The sequence below is a fragment of the Branchiostoma belcheri genome, unplaced genomic scaffold (genome assembly GCF_001625305.1).
Source record: "Branchiostoma belcheri isolate BF01 breed outbred unplaced genomic scaffold, Haploidv18h27 scaffold68, whole genome shotgun sequence".
Lineage (NCBI taxonomy): Eukaryota > Metazoa > Chordata > Leptocardii > Amphioxiformes > Branchiostomatidae > Branchiostoma > Branchiostoma belcheri.
The window spans coordinates 1,650,938-1,678,851 of NW_017804331.1; the positions used below are offsets into that span (position 1 = coordinate 1,650,938).

The window sequence follows — 27,914 nt, forward strand, 5'->3', positions numbered from 1 at the left end:
ACCCCCCCTTGCGCAATACACCCAAGAACGACATAATCTTCGACAAGACGAAGGAGGTCGTTTAAGGAAAGAAGAAGAAGATTGGGAACTTAGTACTCACCTTTTGTTCATTGAGGTTCAAGGCTTTGTTGTAGAGCTGCCTGGTGTAGGAGGAGTTCCAGTCCACCGGCAACACGTTGGCAAAGTTGTCCGTCAGACCCTGCCACAATCTGGAGGAGGGACAACAGGGTTAGAGACACTTCTATTATAATAAGGCCATGTTGATTTGATTATATGGATGACATCCTCCGGGAACCCCAAAACTGATGCGCGCGTGCAAATAAAAAAAAAGTTTTGCAAAAAAAAAAAGTTGTTTTCATTATGAAATCTACGTGGTCATGAAGGTTGAACAAATGGCACAGAATATGGTTTGGCGAATAATCTACTCTTTGAATTCATTTCTTTACAATTTCGTGTTTTTTCGTTTCATTTTGGCATTTTACGACATTGGTATGTTTTTTTTTTTAACTTACGGTATATTTTTGCTCATTTTGCAACTGTTTTGTACGATTTACAGTATGGTTGAAAACTGTTTTTTTTTGGAAACAGCCGAAAATTCATGCGCGCGCGGATGTCATCCATATAATCAAATCAACATGGCCTAATAATAAATGGTTTTTATTGTCCAAACAGTACCCGTGCAGTTGCAGTCTTTATACGGCTGAATTGATGCAGGGTATCACATAATAATCAATACAGATCACAACAATCAAATAATAATACACACATGATACACCTATTTGTTCCACAGATTTTTGTGCAACTGTCGCAAGGGTCTGTGTGGCTGCCATTCGGCGCCACAAGGTGACCTCAATACGACTTTCCCCAACCTAAGTTAGGTACCCATTCACACCTGGGTGAAGTGAGGGAATTCATGTAAAGTGCCTTTCCCAAGGACACAACGACGGGGCGCATGTCCAGACATGTCCCGGGTACGACCCAGAGTCGAACCCGGGTCTTCCCGCTTCATAGTCGATTGCTCTAACCACTACACCACCCGACGCCACTCTATTCTGACTGATAGCCCAGATTCAACTGAGTTTGTTCAGGAACTCTTGAATAGGATTGGCTGTTTGAACACCGAACTGCCAGCCCCTTTTGTTTCTAAAATTCTACTTCTAAAATTCTACGACAAACTTTCATAACTTTTTTATAACTTTCATAAAACTTTTCAAATACATAACAACAGCATGATTCTCCATTGACCATAGCTCAGTCACAGCTATAAAAACCCTTTCAGGCACTCATACAAAAGCCCACTCTCAGAACTGTTAGCATGAGCAGGGTTTGAGTCCAGGAGCTCCAAAGGCAGTCTTTCCAGGGCCCCTACTTGGACCCTGCTGACGCACCCTTCTAAAGGATGAAGACATCCTCACATTTCCTGATTATCGGCTCTCTATTTCTTCAGTTCTACTGTAACAGTTTCCATTCTTTCATTTCACCAGTAACTACACTCGGGTTAAATAAAAACCTGTTTTTCAGGCAGTGCTGGGCATACTTACAAAACAGACTGTACAGTGTTACAAGAAACAAAACACGATCCAAAATGACATTCAACAAAAGAACGCACACAGTTTCAACTCTCTATATCATCATGGCATCACAATTCCTGACCGAATTTTACCAAACCCAAAGTCTGACGTTGTTTCAGTGACAGTGATACATGCCGGCACTCTTCAAGACTTCAGTACTGTTCTCCATTCTTAAATACATCTCATAAAATTGAGATGACAACTGGCAACATAGACGTACCTTTGATAGAGTTTAAACAATCTTTCTTGACAAGTCAGTATCTACAAGACCCACAGCTGTCAGAACAAAACATTTCAACTGACTGCATTTCTCCCTGATTAGTGCTGTCCCAACCCAGATAAAATCTCTGTCAGCTATAGTACCAGAGTACATGTCAAGACAGATACGTCAGAAATGACTAAGAGTGTACAAAAAGTGTTCTTGTGCCAGGAATCATTAGCATCAGCGTGCTGAGGCCATTTTCTCCATTAGTCTCAGATGTAAAAGTACATCTTGTTTTGAAGCAGCTGACCAAAAAGTGTGTTTTCAATTGAGACCCATACTGATAGAGACAATGAGAGTACATTGACTAGACAGGATGATTTTAGACTGGATGATTTCAAGATCCCCATACATTAACCTGCAAGACCTGTATATGCTTTGTTGTTTTCTGTTTTAAATGGGTGTCCCATGGCAGATCAATTTAGGACAATTTACTGCATATATCAATATATCAATGCCTTGATAATCACCATAGTGATGTAACAGTATTAAAGCATAAGCTCTTCTTTTACCCAATTCTGATGCAAAAGGCTAACGCAAAAACTACAGTTTGGGTTTTTACACACCTAGCTACAATAAACATTTCAAGTACTTAACACATTACTCAGTAACTGCATTAACTGATGCATGAGTTAGTTCTTTGGAAGTTATACATATACTGGACTTGAATGAACACATCTTAGTTCTGCCGAAACCACTGACTTTCACCACAAATACTCCAGAAGTGTTCGTATGACCAGACCACATGGTAAAATGGGGGTGCAATTTTCTGACAGCCAGCTAACATGTCTGTCTACTGGAGGACCAGGGGCCACTATGGGCAATCATGGGTTCACTCCATGCCCGTATCCAGGGTCGTTCGGGGGGTTCGGACAAACCCCCCCACAAGGCTCAAAGGTCCACTTTTTATCTAAAGGTCCAAGATTTTTCTTAAAAAGATCACCAGCGGAGCTGGTATCGTAGAAAAACTGCTCACTTTGTCGTTGAATAAAAAGTTATCTCTGATTTTTTTCTTTGAAATCCTCTAAAAAATGCAGGAAATGCCATTTCAGAAGGTTCATTTTTCAAAATTTTATGGGGGAGCATGCCCCCGGACCCCCCTAGGAACCTCGCTGGTCCTTCAAGCAGTGGGAAGACCCCCCCCCCCATTCAAAATCCTGGCTACAGGCATGCCCTCTATGGTTAGTTGGCACCTTGTACTGTACCTCAAAGAGTACATGATGTGAAAGTGTACACTGGCTTCAGTACAGCATTGTATAAGCTAGACCTGATGTAGAAATGTTAGAAGTATGTTTGTGTATCTAACACTATCAGCTTCAAGTCTTCACCCTCAGGAGAACATGCCAATACAGATTATCAGTATGTAATCACTTCCATATGACTATAAATTTTTTATTACATGAGGTCTTTGCACTTTGTTACCTTTCCTCTTAGTACCAACAGACTCCGTTTGTCCGTGACGAAAAGTAGTATTTGTGATGCAGTAGTTTCTATCAGTGATGCAGTAGTTTCTATCAGTGATGCAGTAGTTTCTATCAGTGATGCAGTAGTGTCTATCAGTGATGCAGTAGTTTCTATCAGTGATGCAGTAGTTTCTATCAGTGATGCAGATCATGCAGTAGTTTATAATGTTAAGTTCGATACAACTTGGCAAGTGTCAGTTACAGCGCCTGTTTTCCGAGTTGCACTGGTGCTGCTACAAAAGAGCCACCGACCGGCGGAATAAAGAATGATTTTACTACTGCATTATTCATGCTGTCACCCAGAACGGGTTGATGGGATTTGATTTGTTTTGCAATAGCAGATATTGATCTGCTGCTTCCCAAACAGAAAAACGGATGCGGCATCAATCTGACAAATGGGAAATCCATATGCAGAATCCCTCATTAGAGTCACTCACTTCTAATAAAAGATACCTTTGGCAGATGCAATGCGTAACTCTCCTTAAAGTAAAGTCCTATTTGTACTTTTTATGTTCCATACATTTTACTCCATAGTTCTTAACTCCTCAATTGTTTATCAGGAAAAATGCAGAAATATATATATGATGGAACAGCTATAGGGACTGAAATAATACTTTGGGTGGGCCAACAAGAGATAGCATGATGTTACTTACAAAGAGTAGAAATCAGCCAAAATAGAGAGATAGCATGCCAGGGGAGTTGGTCTGCTGGAGAGAACAGTTTGCCGCTCCCACTCTCTGTTTGGCCAATTTCTAATCTTTCCAGCCGCCTCCCGAGGCCTGGTAGAGGCTAGGGCAACCCTAGATTCACAACTCCAAAGTCTTTGCAGGCAGTCTCATCTGAAGATGCTAAATCCAGACCTTAGTACCCTTCATTGATGAGGAGAAGAGTTAAACTATAAGGAACCCATTTTAGCAATAAGTCGATCAAGCAGAAGGCAGAACTTCCATTTGTGCAGCCTTCAGGAACCTCGCAGGATTGATCTTGTCCAAGCTGATTAAATTTGCTTTACATTAGGATAACCACAAAGAACTATACTTAAAGTACATGGTATACATTAGCAAAATACAGATTCTGAAATAAAAAAGATACAAGTTCATGTAACAACTGTCCTGTACTGAGAAATGTGGTACAGGAATCTTTTCCTCTCTGCATTTGTTTTCAGTTTTGGCAGTTTGATGTGACAATACTGTGTGATTTTGTAAACGCATTACATGTTAAGGACCATGGGAGGAGTAGCTGACAGAAATTTGAAGCTAATTGTGGATCCAAATAAAGTTAAAGTCAAAGACATTGTTTACAACCCAGGTAGAGAATACAACTTTTGAAAACAGATTGAGCGCTCATCATAGTGGGTATCGCAGGGCTCGAAATTCATTTTTGGGAATAGGTGCACTGGTGCACCCGACCTGGAAAATTAGGTGCACAAAAATTTTTTTGGGTGCACCATTATTGAAACAAAACCTGATTGCAGGTCTTACTGCTCCTCTTCTGAGCTTGAATATGAAACGAAAGCTAACTTCAAAAACTGAATCATTACCACAACAAAATGTTTTATTATTTTTCTGATACTAGAGACCAAGAATATCCGGTATACTATTATACACAATCTAATGTTAAAAATTCCTACAAAAATATTTGGGTGCACCAGTGCACCCACAGAAAAAAATTAGGTGCACAGCTCCAATTTTGGGGCGCACTAAGGTGCACATGCTCCCAGTATTTCGAGCCCTGGTATTGTGACTGTAAGATGTTATAAATGTTGACTGTGTGGTCCTGAAAGCTAATAGAGAGAAATTTAAAAGACCAATCATGCAGATATTCTGCTGTTTCTTATCTCTTGCGATTTTACGTCAGGGATGTACATGTGTGTATCAGAACATGCAATCTCTGACTACCTCATCTCTGATCCAACCAACTTACATGCAGCATTACTATGCTCCGCTGCACATTTAGTCTGTAATTCCTGATTTTTTCACAGTACTGTTATGTCCACTGTTTTCACTGTCACTTCTGTACCGTGAACTTATCATTACAGTTAACAAATGATTCCTGGACCTTTTTTTCCTGCACCTGTCGCCACCATGAATATATATAGTTTCGTGAACATGTCCATTTTTCTCAGACAGTGAACTTTTGCTACCGTGAACATAAAGTAAATTACAGTACTATGCTCCACTGCACGTTTAGTTAGTTACTATGCTCCGCTGCACGCTTAGGTCTATAATCTGACTTGAAATCAAAGCCTGCCCATCTGCAAACTAAGTCATATTCAGTCAGCCCCAGGAGCGCACTTGGCTGGGAACTCATCCACTGCAGTAAGCTGAGAGACTTTCTGCAGCAACATTGTCAGAATAATCAATGGACCACATGTAGGTAGGATGGGCTCTGCAAGAACTGTCTTGTACCGCCATTCTTTCGCCATGACACCATGCCCTTGTGTCAATATGGCTACTATATAGTTTTCACATAATAGGAGCACTAAATTAACTGTCACTCAGAATAAGCAATGGACAACATGTAGGTTGGTTGGGCTCTGCAAAAACTCCACTAGTTCTGTATTCTTTGGCTATGACACCTTGCCCTTCTGACAATATAGCTTCTTAACTTTTCGCATTAAAAAAATATGGTAGCTGCTTCACCTCTTGTTAAGTTAAATACTAGTAAAGAAATTGAACCTATATTCTTTAAATACATTAAAGGCCCATCATACAACACAATTTTGGTAACTGTCAGTCGATCTATCATCTTGACAATTGACTTCTCTTCTAGCTAATTCTAAATGCTGTTTCTGCAATTCTATTTGAGTGACACAATACATGTACAGCTAGCTTTGTTACTGAAGTAACACATTCAACAGAACAGCTACATGTAGCAAACATGTGCAACTTGCAAACTCATTATATAACTAGCTTTTCATGTTTCTTTACATAAAAATACAATGATAGACTGCACTATTGTGTTATATGTGTGCGCGTTTCATGTCTTTATTTCTTTTACCGCATGATCACGAGAACTCTAAAACCAGATATACTTAAAGTGGCCAATCTAGAAATGATGGTGTCTATGCAAATTTCGCGACGTACAAAAGTATAACATAAACATTATCCTTATCATCCGTATCATTTCAAAAAGTCTGAGAATCAACCAATCGCATACTCATGGCCCAAGAAACAAAAATCTGAAGATGACTTACACGTTATGGACGCCAAAGGAGCTCATCCTGGCAGGCGTGAGGTGTGCAGAAAAAAGGCCGTTGATAATGGAGAAAATGCAGTGATGGGGGAGGGGGGCGTGGGTACATGACATATATCTCACTAACATTAGTCAGTATTGATTAGGCCACACCGATTTAATTTTATGGATGACATCCTTTGAAGACCCCAAAACTAGTGCGCACGGGCGAATAAAAAAAATTCCGGCCAAAAATAAAAATGCTACTAAACCACATGAATACAAATCAGGTATTGTGAATTCGCGGAAATACATATCGACGTATACGACAAGCCGGTACATATGCTGGCTTTTTGCGGAATGAATCAGCATTGTACGTATATACTGAGTCCTTGAGTCGTGGATCTTCAGTAGTTTGGGTGCGATCCTCCTTAGTTACCAACGGCTCCGTATTGTCGCTAACTACCATGGACTACCCAGTCCTAGAGCCAGACCAGAGCCTCGGAGAACGTGATCTTTTTTTTTTTTTTTGAGAACAGGCGAAATTAATGCACGCGCGGATGTCATCCATAAAATTAAGGCGGTGTGGCCTTACTATAAGAAAAACCATCTGAGTCAATCTTATCTTGAAAGTTCATCTGTGTTGGTATCAGTCAATATGAACAAGACTGAACTGTGATTTCCAACACAACAAAAATTGGACTCACCCAAATTTTCGACTGTACAACTCCAGTCAAGGAATGAGCAACGTCACAGAAGCGGTGGATTGCTCATTCCTTGACAAAGACTGGAGTTGTGCAGTCGAAAATTTGGGTGAGTCCAATTTTTGTTGTATTGGAAATGGCATATAGATTATGCCTTTCTTACTATGTCTTTTTTGCTAAATATAATTATACAAAATATTTGATTCCATATTAATAATTCACAAACAAGATGAACATTTCAGCATATATACTACTAGCATGTGACTTATAATTGTATGACTTACTGTATATATCACATATCCATATTTTACGTCACTGGCATGCATAAAAGTTATCTACCATATACAACATCAAAGTGTAAGTGATACCATTGACATTACCATTATATATTTCACCAGGTACTGGTAAGGCACTATTATTAAACATCAGAAATAACATGATAACTTTACTGGGACACAGCTGGCACATTAGGGTTGCTCTTACATCTAAGATAAATATGTCTTTACCGCACATATCAATAACAATATTGATTATAATATAAGGTGGCAGCACTTTTTTTAACAGTGAAGCCAAGAACAAAATCAAAACTTAATAGACAGTGGACAAAATGCTTGAATCAGAAAACATTTCTCAGTATTGTGCAGTCCCTGGAAACAATGACATACGGCTAAGAGTAAGAGCAAAATAATGAAAACTTTTACTAGACAAAACTCTTGAACCAGTTAATAGCAAACATTTCTCAGTATATTGTGCAGTCCCTGGAAACAATGATATATTTTAAAAAATAAATCAAGGGTCCATTGTACAAGACACTTTGGTTTACTGTCATCAGTTATGATCTGTAATATTTTACGTGCTGTTTCTAAGATGCTACTTCAGTGATACAATACAGCTATCTTTGTTACTGAAGTAACACATTCAACAGAACAGATACATGTATGCAAAAATGTAGAACTTGCAAACTCATTATATAACTAGCTTTTCATGTTTCTTTACATAAAAATACAATGATACACTGCACTATTGTATTATACAGTACCGTTCGCGTTATAGTTAACCGGGTACCCCGTTAGTAACGAGTTAGATTTTCGTCAGAAAATGGTTAGAAAATCGTCAGTATTTGGTTAGATTTTCGTCAGAAAATGGTTAGAAAATCGTCAGAAATTATTTCTAACGCGTTACCGTTTGCGTTAATGTGATAGGGTCGGATTTCATGTTTGTTTTGCGCGCCGACAAGACAATAGCAATTTGCCACCTCCTGGGGCGTCCGCTAATGTGTTGCGATGTTTCCCCTTGAAAAATAACAGCACCAGAGGCAAGTGGACATGTGACTCGTAAAATAACTTTGTGGTTTATCCATGTGTCGACTGTGTGAAGCGAATTGTGCTATCTTTTAATGCTATTCTATAGTTATTTCTAGCGGAAAATTACGTTGTGTAATACAATGTATGTCAACAAAGTGTAGCAGTGGGCAGACGAGTCACGACGTCTTGTACATTTTGTACCAGCGGCGGCCTACCGCTCTCACAGGACGTCATGGGACGTGAGGAAACAAGAAATATCTGCCGTAGAAGAAATATAAATCGGTAACTCATGCCTTAAATTCACGGCGGTTTTTGACACAAAAGAAAAATTATTATAATTTTTGTAAGGCTTACTAGTAGTTGCGGCTTACTCACGGTAATGTACCGTCACTCCCGGCGCAAGGACTCGGTTCGCCAGCTGAGGACTTTCCACAACCATGATGATATCATACTTAATAAAGGAATGTATAATAGATCTATCATGTTGAAATGATAATTGTAATACATGGTTCTATTTAATAGCGGCAGTTTTGTTTCTTATTTTGACGGGGGAAACACGGGGGAAACTGTCAAAAATCGAGGGAACGCAAACTGAGATCGGCTCACTTCCGGGTGCATAACGCTGCCTTTTTTCGAGTGTTATTGGAATTATTCGCGATGTTTTTGCACATCCCTAACGTTACCTCACGCCGGGCCCGCCGCCTATTATGTACGGCGGACCGGGGTATTTATAACTTCAGATCATCTAGGATTGCATATATTCGGTGGTAAAATAAGTAAACAAACAGAGAAAAACAGCAAAATAAAGTTGACAAACTATAGAAACGCTTGCATGGGCAACACTGACAAAAGAAAATGTCGATCTAATTGATGCGCCGGTTTTTAAACGTTACTGTTATATAGTAAAATGCGGGCTAGATCAACGTTCCTTCCGCTGTTCCAGCGGTGTGTATCGGTAATTTCCCGCCCTGCATGAGGTAAATTAGTACTCCTCCCACGATTCCTGTGATGTTACCGCGCCTGCATATGAATGGAGAAGTCTGACGAAAAAGAAACGCGTTACTTTCGGAAAAGTAACGGAAAACTTTCGGAAAAGTAACCAGTTAATAACGGAAAACTAACGGGAAAAAAACGCGTTAGTAACGGCCGTTAGGGTAACTATAACGCGAACGGTACTGTATGTGTGTGCGTTTCATGTCAAAGCTAAGGTCAAAATAATCAAAGTTTTTACTGGACACAATGCTCGAATCAGTTAATAGCAAAAAGTTCCCAGTATTTGCGCTGTCCCTGGTGCTGAAACATCTGTGAGTGTTGCACACCCTGACTATTCCCCTGGTTCAGTTGTTCAGGAGGAATGTCTGACTGGTTATCCTTCAGGACTTTAATATCCAGCCTGCACAGATGACTCTATGAGGCGTAATCCTAACCCGGGGGTACTGTTCACTAACCTGTAAACGACTGCCATCTGTCTCAGGCCCCAGGTGGTCATGTTATACTGTTTCCCTTTCATATAAAAGTACTTGCAGGTTCATGGAGGGTTCTTTATTCACGGGTTAATCAGCTGGTGTGTTACGACGAAAGGCAGTTATACCGGTTATATAGATACAGATTTTATTTTTATTTTATTTTCCGTCATCTTTATAGAGGGTGGCCCATTAATTGATTACACTTCTTTTCAATGGGGCCCTGTTTTACAAACAAAACATAACAGTCACATACAAACAGTAACATAGGGATACAATACATAATGATAATGGCAATAATAATAACGGAAAAACAGTAAGTAACCAATAACGTTAATAAATAATAACAAAAAGTAGAAATTGTCTACAGATACAGATAACAGAGGCTGATAGACTCTTCAAACTCAACTACTGGATAAAATACTTCTGAACATTTCGAGTGACATCCGTCACTTTTCTTCAACATTGAGGAGATAAGAGTGACGACTACTGGAAGTAGTCTCCATAATTTATCCAATTATAGTAGAGTTTGACTTGCACACAGCCTATAAGTAAGTTGTTAACCAAGAAGTCTAACCTTCATCAAAGTATCAAAGCAGAAAGTTTTAGTTATCCATGACTGAATTTAATCTGCTTAGAACATGAACAAGACATGTCAGTCAGCTGATATAGAAAAGCTGCAAAATACGTCAAGTTGATGATATATGTACTGTGCAAAAGAAGTTTAGTGATTCCCACATCATATGACATCTATTTCATACCCACCATGTCTGACTTAATTTTGTAGTGAGCTGAACATTCCCTAGAGACATTTTATGAATAATACATGACATCATCTGTCCAGAGCCTGGCAACTCTGCAACTGACTGATGTACATGCACATAACCTACTGACAACTCTTCCATACATGCAACACCAACCTGCACACATTCAAGGTTGAAAATTTGACAGGCACTACATGGTTTTGTCAACCACTCTGGTTTTATCACTTAATCTGGTAAAATATGAGTTATGCTACATTGGTAAGCAGAATATAATATTGTGTCAAACTGTTCTCTGGAAGATATAACTTACCATTAGCACTGTCTACATTATCTTGGAAGTTCAGCCAAAATGCTACTAAACGTCACATTCAATCAAACATTCAACATCTCAATTGATTTGGGTGAAGAAAAACTATTTGTTATTTTTGTCTCCATTCTAACAATCTAATTAGCTGGGCTTAATGAGTTTTTAATGAGAATTAGACACCTACACAACCAGATTAGTAAAGCCTCATGTCTGGTTCATCTGACCTCACAAGGCAGTACTAAGGCCACGTCAGTTGATTAGTACTATTAGGGCCCAGACAAACAAAAATACAAAGAGAAGATGACAAATGTTTTAAAAAATGTACAATATATTGCATATTTTAGTATCATGATCTTAAAATGTAACTATGAATTGATTCTGTTACTCACTGACAAAAAGTAGTGGGTGCTGCTTGAAACATCTGACAGTTTTCAAAATCTATCGACTTGATTGAATAACAATTTCCTTGTGTACCTCTTTACCTGGATCTTAACCTTTATCAATGTATCTGACTTGTTGACTTGGCTGGTGTGTCACGCCGAAGGGCAGTTATACCGGCTATACAGATACAGACTTGGGTAGTTTGGTTGCCCCATAGGGTGACTCAAAGTTTATATACACCATGAGAATTACTTGATATGATCTAAAAAAACATGGATTAGAAAAGGATGGGGTTAGGCACAGAAATTTGTCTCCCAGTCTCGAAATATATGAATGGACTTTATAGACAATCCGGGTCATAAACAACCCTGCAAATATCCTTGATTCAGCTTAATTATTCATACGGTCGGCTGATACCCAGAACTAGAGCTGGGCACTTTTCCAAATCGCGTTACCGAATACGACTGTCTAGGGAACGACACTATTATGGTCTTCTTCCATTAAAAACAAGAATAGATCACGAAACATTGTCCACTGACCTTGTAACTTTCTGGTTTTCTGGCAGGATTGAGTCAAACATTGACATACTCTTTATTTAATATAAGTATAGCATAGTTGTACAGTATAGGCTGAACTCATCTCTATCTTCTCTCCATTATTGTCAAATGGTCGTTTGTTATATATTATGTACATTTTGTTTTACATGCTTATGGAAAGTTCAACTGCATCAAATTAACCTCCTTCTCCAATCTCCTTTCTCCCATACTTCCTAAGAAAACGTAGAAAGTAAAGTACAAAAAGTATATGACATATCTTAACCTTGGTTGTCATCCCAGCAATACTTCATATACCCATGACAAAAGCTCTGTTTTTTCCATCAATAACAAAATGTCAACAATGATAGTAGAGTTGGAATATTTATTGGTCTTTTAGTCCTGTGCCTGTATAACTTATTTCAGAATGTGTACTTCTATTTTTTCGATGTTGTGTAAATTGGTTTACAATTCAGTTTGTAACTGCGAAGAACCAATAAAACCATCTTGAATCAGAATCTTGAAAAAGTCATGTCCTGTTGCCTCAAAAGTGACGGGTTTCAAGAACAGTGGTTTGATTAAATGTTCAAAATTCATAGTTTAAACATTAACTCAGCTTTTTATGTTGATTTTATGGCCCCTTTCATAGCATTTTGGGCTATAATAGGATGCCCAGACCTGTTTTTCATTCATTTTTTTTCGCCCTGTCGCTTCGTATTTTTTCTGAAAAAATCCGAGCACCAAGAAGTCAAATTGGTGTGGCCTGACAAAAAGTCATAATTGTTATATTGCCTCAGAAGTGACGGTTTCCAGGAACGTGAAACCTGCGTCACGAGGGCGATGAATAATGCAAGGAGCCGTCCCCGACATCAAACATTCATGACAAATCACCCTACCCCCCACCCCACCCCCGACCCCACCAGTAGTGCTGCATACCTAAACCCAATTTTAGGTACAGGTCCGGATTCAAGTCCAGAGGTTTAGGTTCAGTCCCGGATTTGTAAGTCCGGATCTAAACCCATATGGCATATACAAAATTGCATGCTGCCACCTTGCAATGTTGTCTGGGTGAAACTTGGCCACATAACACAGAGGCCGGTACTTGACGATGCCCGATGGCAATGTTTTCTTCATTTTGCAGCAAAGTTTTTGCAGTCTACGGAAGGTTTTAGGTGGTTTGGAAAGAAAAGGGGTAAGTGAAAAGCCCGGACTCGGTTATTGACTTTAAGGTTTTTTTGGACTTGAACCTGAACATTCTTACAAGTCCGGATCCAAGTCCAGTGAACCGGTATGCATCACCACCCACCAGGGACACATCTCACTCCATTTACCCGAGAACTCTGGCAGCACCATGTTTACTGAAGGAACAAACAAGGCCAGAGACCAGTAGTTTTTCTAAACAGGGGAATAAAGGCGCTGCTCCCTCATGTATAATGTAACCAGCCAGCTCCCTCATCAATTGAACCCTAAGTAGCTACATACATATAACATAATTATAGTTTTTCTCAAAATGATCTTTTCTCAGTGAAAATATAAAAACAAAACGTCATAACAATGCATTTTAGCATTACAAACTGTGTTACTCTCGTAAAAATTCCAAAATCCTGCGCCAAACCCCTACTCGATCACTTCACTCCCTTGCCATGCTATTGATCTGCTCCCTCATGCTAAATTTTTCTAGAAAAACCCCTGATAGACTATCATATCAAGCAAGTCTAAACTGTGATATTTCCAACACAAGAAATTGGACTTGCCCTAATTTTTTACTGTACAACTGCAGTCTTTGTCAAGGACGATGGAAGATGATCTTTCAAGATAAGGTAAAAAATGTTACGGATGCTAGAAAAACATGAACGGGCGAGCAGTGCTATACAGGTCTTATCATCCTACTGAACAAAACTGTACATTTTGAGAAATCCTTCAGCAGAATCAACCATCTGTTTCCTTTATAATAGTTTATCTAAAAAATGCCATCCTACCACCTACATCCCGTTGTTAATGCATAATGAACAGCTAACACAAGAAAATTGTTACTTAAGCAACTGGATAGGTTTTGACCCTAGATAGGTTTTCAAAACCTATCCAGTTACTTGAGTTGGTTAATAATTCCCTTGTGTACCTCATAACCTGGATGTCTAACCTTCATCAACGTATAATGGACAGGTTAATTATCGTTTGAAGATGTAATCTCACACAAAAATTTAGCTTTCATCAATATAATCCTTCTAACATGCTGATACAAAGATGTCTGAGGTAAAAATTTCTCATTCCTTTTCCAGTAACCTGTCAACATCCAAAGCTGCAGTATTTTTGTCCTAAATAGACTTCCTGCCTCTTCCCTATTATTAACTGCTAGTTGTAAGCTATATTCTTGATGTACTGATAGATAATGAAATGCCATGTCAGAGATGATTGATGAACTCCCTCCACTACTCCAGCTAACAAGAATGTTTCTTAGGCCACACGGACTTAATTTTATGGGTGACATCCTCTGAAGACCCCCAAACTAGTGCGCGTGGGCGAATAAAAAAATCTGGCAAAAAAAATGCCCCTAAACCACAGGAATACAAAGCTGGTATTGTGAATTTGCAGCAGTACTTTTACGACTTTTACGACAAGCCGGCACATGCTGGCTTTTTGCGGAATTTATGAATCGGCACTGTACGTATGTACTAAGTTCTTGAGTGGTGGAGCTTCGGTATCCTGGGTGCCCGGCTTCGTATTGTCACTAACTGCCATGGGCTCTTTAGGGACAGGCCTACGTAGAGGTAGACCAGAGCCTCGGTGAACGTGATCTTTTTTTTTTTTAGAACAGGTGAAAATCAATGCGTGTGCAGATGTCATCCATAGAATTAAATCGGTGTGGCCTTACTATGGAAAAAATAAATGTCTGTTATGAAGTAAGGCTATACCTGAGCACACTGTAATCCCAACGAAGTAAAGACACTGTTCTGTTGGTCCCCAGTGAATTTTACGATGAACAAAAACAAAGAAATATTCAGGACTTAAATATCTGCAAACACATCAGTCGCTGTGATTAGGATTTACTTGCAGCATACCGAATAGTTGTCATTGACAATATAATCATAAACATTTTGCCTATGTTTGAATTATTATGCTAACAATTCCTTATGTATGTATCTATTATTTCATATCAATTTCATTTCATCTCAATTTATGTATACTACTGTTTCATTATTGTTATTGTATCATTTTGCCCTTGTTTGAATTATTTCGATAACATTTCCTTATGTATATAAGCCTTATTTCAATTCAATTATGTTTACTTTTGGTTAGTATAGAGGAGGAGGGCTTAGCATAAGCTAAATAAGCTTTTTTCCCTCCTCCTGCACCTGTTTTTATTCATTATTAATTTATTATGTATTTCATTGCTGTTGTGCAAATAAACAAACAAACAAACAGTATTCTGTTCAATGACTGAGTGCAATCTGTAGTTCATTTGGCAAACTGACTCTGTGGGTTCAACAACATAATTTTTGTATGTAATTTTTGTTGTACATCCTTTCTCTAATCCACTTCCTCTCTTAAAATACATACTGCATGTGCGTCGATGAAGGTTAGACATCCAGGTAAAAAGATTCGCCAAAAAGCAGTTACTCAAGCAATATATTGGATATGATTTTGGAAAATCCTTTTTGGTGCATGTTACATTTGCTCCAAACATTATATCACCACACTATCACTCAATATATAAGACAAAGTCTGGTAACAGCAGACATCTTTTTACCAAACCGATCCCCAGTGAAACCTGATGTTCCCAGCAGACCCACACATAAAGAAATCATCAGTTTTTCTACCTTCTGGGCGACACCACTATAACCAGGGCTCGAAATTCATTGTTCGGGGAATAGGTGCACAAAAAATTGGGTGCACAAAAAAATTTTATGTGCACCATATAAGATAAAATAAGTAAAATGTCTGCAATAACTAATTATATTTCATTTCTAAAGAAAAGCACTATAGATATACATTGTATAACAATGATTTTATTATTTTTCAGACACATACATGTTAAGAATATGCTGTATACTACTATACATTTAACAATAACATCTTTACATGCGTAAAACCTACGAAAATATTGGGGTGCACTGGTGCACCCACAGAAAAACATTTAGATGCACAGCTCCAAATTTACGTGCACTAAGGCGCACATGCAGTACATGTATTTTGAGCCCTGCCAATAGTTGGACTGGAACCAAGTTGGAGTGCAGCTCTTGCATTATTGATGTCAGTAATGTGCCAGGCCTCCCGAGGTAGAGGGGAAACCAGTAATGTCTGTACTCACAGGGGCCGGCTGCAGGTGCCGGATGGATGCCACCTCCATGCCTTCAAATATCAGAGTTATCAACCAAGAATTGAGGTGTTAAAAGACTCGTATTTCCCAAGAACTATCGTAGACTGGAACGCGTTGCCACCAAGCACAGTTGGGGCATCATCACTAGAAAGCTTTAAACAACTCCTGCAATTAAATGTGCGAAGATTGAGTGTAACAAGCCGTTCGGTGTGATATAGCCAGCTGCCGCCCTGCCACGTGCCTGCGAAGCTGGTGTGTTACGCCGAAGGGAGGTTATACCGGCTATACCGATACAGATACCTCATCTCAGACCTAAGAAAAAAATGCTGTGTTTCCTGTTTCCCCGACCGACCCTAAAAAAACTATGCCAACTATGCCATGACTGCCCATCCTAGCCTTTTTTTGGATGGACCCCTGTAAGGGGCATACATTTTTTGATCAACCTTTTCCAGCTCTATGATCTGACACCTGAGTAATGAAATGCTGTACAATAAGTTTTCCAACATTGACATTGAAAATATAAGTGTCCTCAGGCAAGTTTTACTATGTTAAACTGTACTGTATAAGTTGTATTGTATGGTCAAGTCTAATAGAAAAACCAAACAAAAAAGATAATCCCTTTCAATCTACTGTTTTCAGAACTGAAACAGGAAACACAACGTTTTTTTCCTAGGCCTCAGAATCACAAATGACTCTGTTCACAGCCTCCTGGTAATTTGGCTGAGGGAAGTTCCTTGGAACCAGCAGAAGATGAGTCACAGGTGGTACCAGGAAGTAAGGAGGATGTTTGACACTGGATTACTCACTGATTGGCAGGACCAAAGGGAGGAGGATACCTCCTCAGATTCCATCCTTTCTGTATCTGTATAGCCGGTATAACCGCCTTTCGGCGTAACACACCAGCTTCGCAGGCACGCAGCGCGGCGGCAGCTGGCTATATTACACCGATCGACTTGTTACACCTAACCCTTGAACTTCTACATTTGTAGCTCTAGACATTGTTTAAAGCTATCTATTGACAATGCCCCTACTGTACTTGGTGACAGTGAGTTCCACTCTGTGATAGTCCTAGGAAAGAATGAATTCTTGAACACCTCAATGCTTGGTTGATAACTCTGGTACTTGAATGCATGGCTATTTCTTGTTCTCTTCTGGCCCAACAGGCTAACCTTCCAGGGTCCATACAGAAATAAAAACACATATACCGCTAACAAAAGTTGCCCTTGTTTAGTGCAAGTCTGTACTGATAAAAGGCCGATCTGAAAAAAGCCATCCGCCAACTGTTCATATAATGTTATGTAACTATGTAGATTATGTTCCTTTCCTTTGATCATAATGTAAATTTCTTTTTCTGCTTTGTGCGTTTTTTTTACCATGTATTAGCTATAATAGGATGCCTAGACCTGTTTTTATTTTTATTTTTTGTCGCCCTGTCACTTCCTCTTTATTCTGAAAAAAATCCGAGAACCAACAAACTAAATTGGTGTGGCCTAAAGTTACATCTTTACCACAATGCAGCAGATTTCAGCTCCACTGGACCAAGTAGTCTCCACAAACATCCCCTGATGACAAGTTGATTACTTTCTGTACCAATCATGTCCAGGTTTTCCCCTCTGCACCCTGGGGACGACTCCACAAATATCGTTTAATCTTCCTGGTTATTAGACTAGACTTGAGTAATGCAGGATCTTATACTATCATGAAAGTTCATCTGTGTTGGTAGTTACATGTTTAAAGTTAAAACTTTTGGTCCAACCCAAAAAATTCTCTCACCTAGAGCTTTCGACCAGTCACTCTGGTCTTCCTCAGTAGACTGACCCATCGTCTACCAGATACCTTTGACCCAGTGTTGACATCACACTTCAAAGAAGCCACGTGACAAGCTTCACTGGGTCAGTCTACTGAGGAAGACCAAAGTGACTGGTCGAAAGCTCTAGGTGAGAGAATTTTTTGTGTTGGACCAAATTTAAAGTTTTAATAATGTAGGATCTGGTTATCCATAATCCTGGGACAGGGGATATGTCAGGCTTGCCTGGGTTTATCTTTCTGGGTTTACCTTTTTACTTACAAAGTTATCAAGTTACCTTCAGTCTGAAGAACATGGCTCTATTATTGGATATTGGAGTTCTTTTTACACATCCAGCAATGTACCAGATGTCTGATAGGCATCGAAATGTATACAGGTGAGAAACATTACTGGCTGAGCCAACACTGGCTGCCAATCAATGTGAATAAACAGTATTCGTATTCGTATTGAGTAAAAGGAAAACCCCGGCCAGTATCCTACATATTATTTTCACAAGTGCTGTATCGTGTACAATTCAGTAAGATATCCCTGTCAACATAACAAAACCTGGGATCAGTCTATTATTGCAAAATATGTAAATATTGTAAAATAGAGACATGGATTATTTGAATGTAGTTAGAAAAGTTGTCCCCATGTAACAAAAGAAAAGACACCCCAGAAATCAAAATAATACAGTAGACAACTCACCAGTAGAAGTCTTTGATACCTGACACAGAAGCTGTTATGTTTCACCATTAGTGATATTCCTGTACACCCAGATTAAACAGGTCAGCCTAATAAAAGATATAGCGTTATGTCCTCTCATGTTTCCATCAACGTGACAGGACATCCAAAGTATAAACTTACCGCACCAGACATTACTCATCCAGCAGAAATCTGTACCAAAGTGGAACTCACTGTCACCAAGTACAGTAGGGGCATTATCATTAGAATATATATATATGTAGCTTTAAACAATGTCTAGACTTAGATGTTCAAGGGTTAGGTGTAACAAGTCATTCATTGTAATGTAGCCGGCTGCTGCTGCACCGTGTGTCGGCAAAGCTGGTGTGTTACGCGGAAAGGCGGTTATACCAGCTATACAGATACAGAAGCTGGTGTGTTACGCCGAAGGACAGTTATACCGGCTATACAGATACAGAAGCTGGTGTGTTACGCCGAAGGACAGTTATACCGGCTGTACAGATACTGAAGCTGGTGTGTTACGCCGAAGGGCGGTTATGCCAGCTATACAGATACAGAAAGGAGTCTTCATATTTCAACATTCTGGACCATCAAATCCAAAAGGCCATTTGGAACTAGACTGTACTTGGAGGTGTTTCAGATCTTATGAAGATGTCAGATCTTTGATTTTTTCAAAAACATGCGAGCCGATACTAATACAGTCTGTAAATGCCAAGATAAGATCATTTTTGTAATGCTGAAGAGCCTTTGAAAATCCTGGATCCGGACTCGAATGTTCTGAGTTCATTATCCAGACAGCATCTCCCAACCTTAATGGGCCAAACTGTTGTTATCACACACATTACCTGACACTCATGTTGGCTATTTGTGATGCTGTGCAGAGAATGTTGCTGCTTTTGAACATCTCTGTAGCAGTGCAATTTTTCACACATACACTACATTGCTGTACTGTAAGGCCGCATCTGCCTTACAGACAGAAAGTAGAATGTTCAGTATTTTGAAGAGTAAGTTTATGGAGCATAAAGAAATCCCAAGCTGCAGACTCTTTGATATCTAAGCACAGACGTGGATGAATCATGAGGAACTGATATCCTTGGCGACCTTCTAGAATTCCAAGACTCAGAAACAGGAGCATGACTCATATATGTGAAACTACGTTACTGCCTTCTGATGATGTCATGCAAGTATCTGTACCCGTATAACTGATAAATAACCACGCTTCTGCATAACACACCAGCTTCTGTATCTGTATTGCCGGTATAACAGCCCCTCTGCGTAACACACCAGCTTCTGTATCTGTATAGCCGGTAAAACTGCCTTTCGGCCTAACACACCAGCTTCTGTATCTGTATCGCTGGTATAACCGCCATTCGGTGTAACACATGAGCTGATACAAGTAATACATAATGATTGTATGCTCATTAAAATAATCTACCATAATCAGTCAAATTAGGAACACTGGTGAGCTGTTCATGTGTTGAGAAGAAGCAAAATACCCATATCTACGGTCATGAGTTATTCATGAGTATTCCCCAAATAGCTATAGGACAGGAAAACAGTACCATTCTGGAGCAGTTACAGAAGAGTCGCAAAGAATTCTAACCTTACAGAAGTCAATCTGAAACATGGTGGGGCTTTTGCATGTGAAAATACTAAGTATGGTTTCATGTAACAATACTGTCCTGTGATTGTAAATGCCTGTTTTGTTTCTGTACTAATAGTGTATATTTGTTGAAGATTAGTCCCTTTTGGGGCTAAAGAGTATCTCAATAAACTGAAACTGTCCTTTCTGAATGTTTTCTAAACCCCTGAACTTCTTATTCGTGCCATCATTGACTAAGCGTAGGATTTAAAAAATGACTGACTTTGACGAGTAAGTGCATGTTGGTGTATTCGTTGAACAAATAGCTTGCTGGTTCTAACAAGAGTGATACGATCACTTGCATCGCTGGCCAACCGTTAACCAAACAGACATGCCATGTGAACACGGGTTAATTTGACAGGTCTCGTCTCTCCATTTTCTGTCTTACAGAACAATTTTCAGCACCGCTAATGGTGAGGAACAGTAAACATGGAAAAGTAACATGGGAATTAACCACTCATTTCCATACATGAGGGCTGATGGTGACTGAAAATGTGAAATCAGATGGTTAGAGATCAGCTTTTTTGGTTTACAAATCAAACTGAAGATAAAAGTTCACTTTCTGTTGTTCTACAGATTTTTTAAAGTCAAGAATATCTGTTCAGTTTAGCCTCTTTGCCTTTACTCCTACATTTTGAGCCATTTGTCATTTATTTGTCAGGCTTGAATTTAGACATCATCATCCAAATGGAACATCAACGCTCCATCTGACCAGGACAACAAAGTCACAGTTACTGTGGTCTTGGGTCAAAATTTGAGATATTTCAAAAGGTTTGGACCCAAACATCCTTGCTGGTAGGATAAAATAGCTTCGAATTCTGACAAACATGATTTTCAGGTCTTTAACTTACTCAAGACTGGCTGTGTGAGCTGCCGTAACTGGGGAATACTGTGAGCCAAAATGACAACAACTGGACAGAATGTGTTTCAGCACCAAGGACAGGACCACACCTTCAGACCATGTTCTTACTATGACTAATTATGGTTTCTCTTTCACAAACAGTGTTATGCTACATACTTCAACAACCTCAATCATACACTTAATGTGATCCTTTCAAGTAACATTCAGGGTGATGAATATTAATGACATAACGTCATTCAGCTAAGAAAAATTAACTTCATTTATAGTTTTTAAGGTGTCACATGGCTTATGCATTAATATTCAAATGAACAGGGAAGATTACGATATGTCCAGTTCCCAGTCTTCCAAAGGGACTATTTACCAGATAAGGCCAGGTCCATCCTTGTTGGAGAGCTAAAGAATGATTTTACTGTGCTAAAAGCCAAGTTTCAATCAAGCGAACAAAATGTTCAGTTAAAACGTAAAACCACAACTCTCTCTTCTGTCCAGCAAGATTCTTCTTTTTTACAGAGCAATATGGATAAAATTACAGTTGAAAATTACATTATTTCTCAATTACCAGCGCGATTGCAGCGCAATTGATTGGTATTTTTAAATCAAAGTATCATCTTTCTGTCATCCTAACTGCTCCCTTCAGATAATCATATTGAGTTACTTTGTTGTCCAAGGCTACTAGTGCTGTGTACCGGTTCGCTGGACCGGTTCCAGACTTGTAAAAATGTTTAGGTTCAAGTCCCAAAAAAACTAAAAGTCAAGAACCGATTCCGGACAATGTTAAAAAAAAAAAAAACATGTCACATACCCCTTTTCTTTCCAAACCACCTAAAACCTCCATAGATTGCAAAATCTGTGATGCAAAGTGAAGAAAATATTGCCAAGTGTCGGCCTCCATGTTTTGTGGCCACAGTTTTGCCCAAACAACATTGCAAGGTTGCCAACATACAATTTTGTACATGCCATGGGTTTAGGTGAACCTAAACCTGTGGACTCAAATCCGGACCTGAAGCTAAATGTAGGTTTAGGTACACAGCACTAACTGAAACCGAAGGATTTTCTTTTTTCGTGTTCATCACACAACTTGAATGACAAATAAGGGGATTACACCGTCTTCCGACAAGTTACAGAGACCAGATGGTGAACTTATCGCTCCGACACAGGCAGAGTGTACCACACATGTACACATCAGGGCTGGATTGATGGTAGTATTTGTAGGGATTAACTACACCGGGAATAGAGTAATCACCTTTCCATCTATTTGAGGATTTTAATGCAGTTAATGCACACATGCCGGCAGCCACTGTCTGCAAGAGGCCCCACGGGTCATCCTCACTGCCAAAACCTGTTCTATTTTTGTTAGGAGATTTTAGACTGCAAACAAGATTAACTTCATAATCGAGAAGAAATCAAAGTTTTTTTGATGCTGGATGGTACAATTTTCAACTACATCTCAAATGTACAAATATACGTCTCAAATGGAAAGCATAATGTAGACGTTGGTTTAGACTAGGGGCACCTGCGTCGACTGACTCATAGTACATCTCTACACATGATATATACAGATCCAGTAAAAATCAAGCACGTCAAGTTTACCATAAATATTATTTTACTGCAGTCAAAACGCTCTTTGCGGAGCATACAAAGTTTCATAAGCTTCTGTCTGATGCAATCAGAAATTCTCTTCAGGACTACAAATAAAGGCTTACTACTACTACTACTACTACTACAAATATAGCACAATAAACATGATCATTGCACAATAAACAAATATCATTAGGTATCATTCACACTTTAGACAATATTAGCCTGGAAGGCCCGGTGGGCATCACGCCCCGGTGTGCGTCATACTCTCATGGCCTCTTGATTCACCTGCTCAAAAGGCACTTAACATCGCCTTTAGTAAGAAACTCACACCTAGGAGAGGTAGGCCCCGTGGAGGCCTTCTCGACTGCCTGGTTGATGATGTGAAGCTGTACTTCCATCAGAATGTCCAGACGGCGCCCTACATGCTGAAATGGCTGCGGGAACAGGCAGCAGACAAGGCACGATGGAACGGAACTTTTAAGACTATCGATGTCACACACTGATTTGGTGTGCCAATGACAGTTTAATACCAGTTAGAACTGTATTCATTTGCCACCAAGAACAGTATATTATTATTATTATTATTATTAGGTATCATCCTAGCAGTAACAGGAATACAACAGTCACACAGTATCAGGTGAACACAAAATGACAGACTTAATGTTTTGTTAAAGATACATCAAGACAAGACAAAGATTTTGGTTCTTGTCTTTATTTTCTTTCACTAAGAAGGCTGTCTACACCCTAGTACAAAGACAGATCAGCCAATCAGGAAAGGGGGCTCATTTTGAAGTAAAATCAATGCGCCCTGAAATTAAAACTTCAGTAAAAAAATGCAGACAAAATAACCAGCTTTGGCCGTACTAGTTAGGAATTATACCAAGGACAAAGCAGAAAATCTTGAAGTTGAAAAGCTAAACTTTGCGACTCTCCAAGCAGAGGTTTGGGTTTGGGGTTATTTTTGGCGTGTTTTTAGGCTTTTCTATTGAGTTTGTCTTTTGCAAAAGAGAAACCCTGATAAAAAAGCCTAAAAACACGCTAAAAATACCCCCAAAATCCAAACCTCTGCTTGGAGAGTAAAACTCTGCCACAGTGAGAACCCCACCTCTTCTGGCCCCTGGTTTAATGGTTGTGATAAATCTATCCAAACATGGACTATCTCTCATCTAGAGTAACAATTTATGCAAAGAACTATTTATTACCCCTTACAACCGTAACTTCTCCTGTTTATGGTCGGAACACTTGTCATACACATAAGCAATTTCACCTGGTGTTCTAATGGCATAGAACTGGGGATTATTGATTGATGTGACCTTTCTACGACCTTGCCCATGTTTAGGTGTACCACTTTAAAGGAACAGACCAGTATGGACCGCTGAAAGGAAGGTGCGTTTGACGATCATCGGAAAGCATCTCTTGACTATCTAAGGATTTACACCTGTGACTGACAAAAGCAGTACAATCCTCTCTCTTCAACAAAACATAGTTTTACATTATGAAATAAAGACTAAACTTTAACTTCCAACACTAGAAATAGAATTGGAAGTTAAAGTTTAGTCTTTATTTCATAATGACTTGTACCAACACAGATGAACTTTCATGCTATAGTTTTACATACTACCTTATTATGAAAGAAATTCATTATGTTGTTGCACCTGTCAAGTCTTGTATATGTTCTTCATATACGTTTTGTTCTTGTATCTGTACAAAAGCAGGCAAGGCTCCTCTCTCTTCAACAAAACATATACATATACAAAATGTAAGTTCTATACAACGTTATGTTTGCACAGGATTCTGGGGATCAGGTGGTATGACCGTGTCACTAACATCGCCCTACGCCGGACAACAAACCAGCCTCCAGTCTCCCAGAAGATTCAAGCTGCCCGCCTCCGACTCTTCGGCCACCTCGCCAGATCATCTCCGCCCTCAGAACCAGCCAGACTACTGCTGGAACCCACACCTACAAACTGGACCCGACCCAGGGGCAGGCCCAGACAGAAGTGGCTGGATGTCCTGTCATCAGACCTGAGAGCAGCAGGCTACAACCTAACTACAGCCTGGGCAGCGGCGCAGAACAGAAGTGCTTGGAGGACAGTTTGCCGGGGCGCTACGCTCCTAGGAGCATGCGAACATGAGTGAGTGAGAGTGACATAACGTTATAGTGCTTGAACAAATGGTGGATGTTTTATTGTAAATTAAATTTCAAGATGGCTGACTGGATAATGTATCTGTTTATGTATAGCCGGTATAACCGCCCTCCAGCACAACACACCAGCTTAGTTTATATGATGAAAAAGATGTTGAAAGTGTCTCTTACTATAATGGCAGCGGCTAGATGTGTCTGAAGTGTGAGAGATGTATGCATTTAGTTCTCACTAGGCTGTTTGAGCGTAGGGGCCCCCTACGCTGTGATTTAGCCCCCTACACTGTGTTTCAACCAGCGTAGGGGTGGTTTTGGGGGGCGGAAGCTTCATTAATCTTTAAAAAAATGGAAATATAACTTAAGAATGAAGCTATAACAGAGGGAAAACAAAATCTGTCCCCCAATAAACAATAAATAGTGTCTTAAGTGGTTAATATGAGTTACAAAATTTTGGGGGGAGAATATCAGGCCCATGTTTTGGGGACTCGGTGCGTGACTCGCGCCGCAGAAAGTTGCCCTTCTATACCTGACCCCTACGCTGTGAAAAAATCCTGGTGAGAACCCTGTTACAGTATGTATAGGGTTCCTTCTACAGACAGACAGGACAGTGCTAGCCTGTGCGATCACCCCACTGAGGATACACCACAGGCATCCAGGGAATGCCGCTGACACAGGGCAGCCCTCAGGACTTATAAACATCCCCTGTTTACTGTAACAACTACCTGCACAAAGGAAGGCTCAGGTACTCCAAGCTGACCCAATGTCAGAGGGGATGGGTCACTGTTTATTTTGGGGGATGCATGACTTCATGTCTGTATCAAAACTACCAGTAGCCAGGGATCTGGTCTGTCCCAAAGGTGTGGGTGGAATTATGAATTTAGGGCTCTGTTGCAAATAATTCGTATTTATCAAATTATCAGTGGTCGAAATCCTTTTTTCAGTACTCTGCAACATTGCACAAGAGTCAAAATTTTGTTCTGCAATTTGGAAATACTTTCTGCAAATACACAAGCCTCTTTCAGATTGCAGACTGCAGGCAGGTATTTCGGGTACTGACTTATGAATGCTGTACTAGAAAAAAACAAGTGAAGATGGTAGTCACCTGGTAGTAGACAGTATCAATACTATCATTCAAATTCATGGTTAGCTACTGCCAACATGAATGAACATATTGTACAAGAAACATTCTCACAACCTCAGCAGGAATATAACTTATCATATTATAAGAACTACATGTATATACGTTGCATAATCACATGAAGTGTTGAGTCATCTTGCTGTCTCACTTATCAGGATGAACCTGGGTGTAGAGGAAGGAAGAACATCCTACTGTCTGAGTCTCTGAGACTGTAGGATCTTCACTAAGGCCACACCAATTTAATTTCTTGGTTAACCGATTTTTCTAGAAAAATAATGGAGCGGGCGGGCGAAAAAAATAAATAAATAAAAACAGGCCTAGGCATCCTATTATGGCCCAAAATGGTACGATAGGAACCATGAAGTCAACACACCAGGCAAGTTCAAAATTTAAACAATGAATTTTGAACTTTTAATGATACTATTGCATTGAAAGATGGAATAACTGTAACAACTAGGATGAAAAGGTCTGTTTTCAACTGTTCAGGGCAAAATATGAGCATTTTGCAGTTGATTCTGGATTTTTATTTTTATTTGCAAATCAGAAAAAAATGAAGCGGCCAATCCGTTAACCAAGAAATTAAATTGGCGTGGCCTAAACCGTGGATAAACCATCTGTTACTTTATCATCAGACCCATCATCATTCATACATCTAGATTTGTACTATTGAAAACTTAAACTTCTAATCATTATTATGTTGTTGTATTGATAAAATCTGATCTTCACTGAACAGAATCAGAGAAGTCTACAAAAAGACCTGTTTTAAGTGTTTAAGAATGCCCTTTTTCTTTAATTTCAATACTGTAATTCACTTTATGTTCACGGTAGCAAAATTTCACGGTCTGAGAAAAATGGACATGTTCACGGAACTATATGTTCACGGTGGTGACAGGTGCAGAAAAAAGAAAGTCCAGGAATCATTTGTTAACTGTAATGATAACTTCACTGTACAGAAGCAACAGTGAAAACAGTGAACTTATCAGTACAGTGAACAAATCAGGAATTACAGTAGCCTGGATGCCAGACCCATACCACACCAAGCCTAAGTATAATATCCGGTGTGCACGGATATTACTTTGGCCAGGCACAGTGTGCTATATGGGTCTGGCATCCGGGCTACACCTAGCCTGGGTACCATCCATGATCCTACTCGTATGCCGGGGCTCCCACACTAAGGAAAGCGACTGTGGGAGCCCCGGCATACAAGTAGGATGGTACCCCGGCTAGGCTACACCTTCAACACAGGCCAAATCTAGCATTGCATCTGATCCTGCATTCTTACTACAGATCTCGCGTTAAACAACAATTTTTCAACCGACAACTTATGTACCTGGACCACTACCTGTCGTTGCCATAACTGTTTAGCGATTTGATTTAATTACTCATTTGTTTGTTAGGTGCTTATAGGTTTGCTATCATCATTTTAAATTGTTGCTTGTTTGTTTGTTTTTGTTTCTATGTTTCTAGAGGAGTCGGCCTAGTAGAGGAACTCTACGTTCCTGTTGCCGGCTCCTCTCAGAATTTTAATTTCTGTAAAGCTGAATAAATAAATAAATGAATGCAATACCCTACCTGAGGGTTTTACACTTCAGTATAACATAGACATAGACATAGAAAATGCATTTACCTTCACAATCAGTGACCAGTAGTGCTGGCCTTCTTCTCATTTCAAAAAATCAAAGATTCAGCAATCCATAGGTTGGGAGGAGTAAATTTCATCCATCATTTCATATTTTGTCCTGAATGATTTTATCCCGACAAGATTTTATTCATTTTTTTTTTTTTGCAATATCAGTTCCCATTTGACCTACTT

The 27,914-nt window shown here is 39.5% G+C and overlaps 1 protein-coding gene across 1 annotated transcript in view; it reads right to left on the minus strand.

Annotated features, from left to right (window-relative positions):
- LOC109484007 (fasciculation and elongation protein zeta-2-like) overlaps positions 1-27,914 on the minus strand; it is a 50,322-nt gene that overhangs the window by 14,076 nt on the left and 8,332 nt on the right. The window contains exons 3-4 of the mRNA XM_019787163.1: positions 6,493-6,519; positions 101-209 (exon numbers count right to left, since the gene is read on the minus strand). Coding sequence (XP_019642722.1) covers positions 101-209; positions 6,493-6,519 — 136 coding nt within the window. The remainder of the gene's footprint in view (positions 1-100; positions 210-6,492; positions 6,520-27,914) is intronic.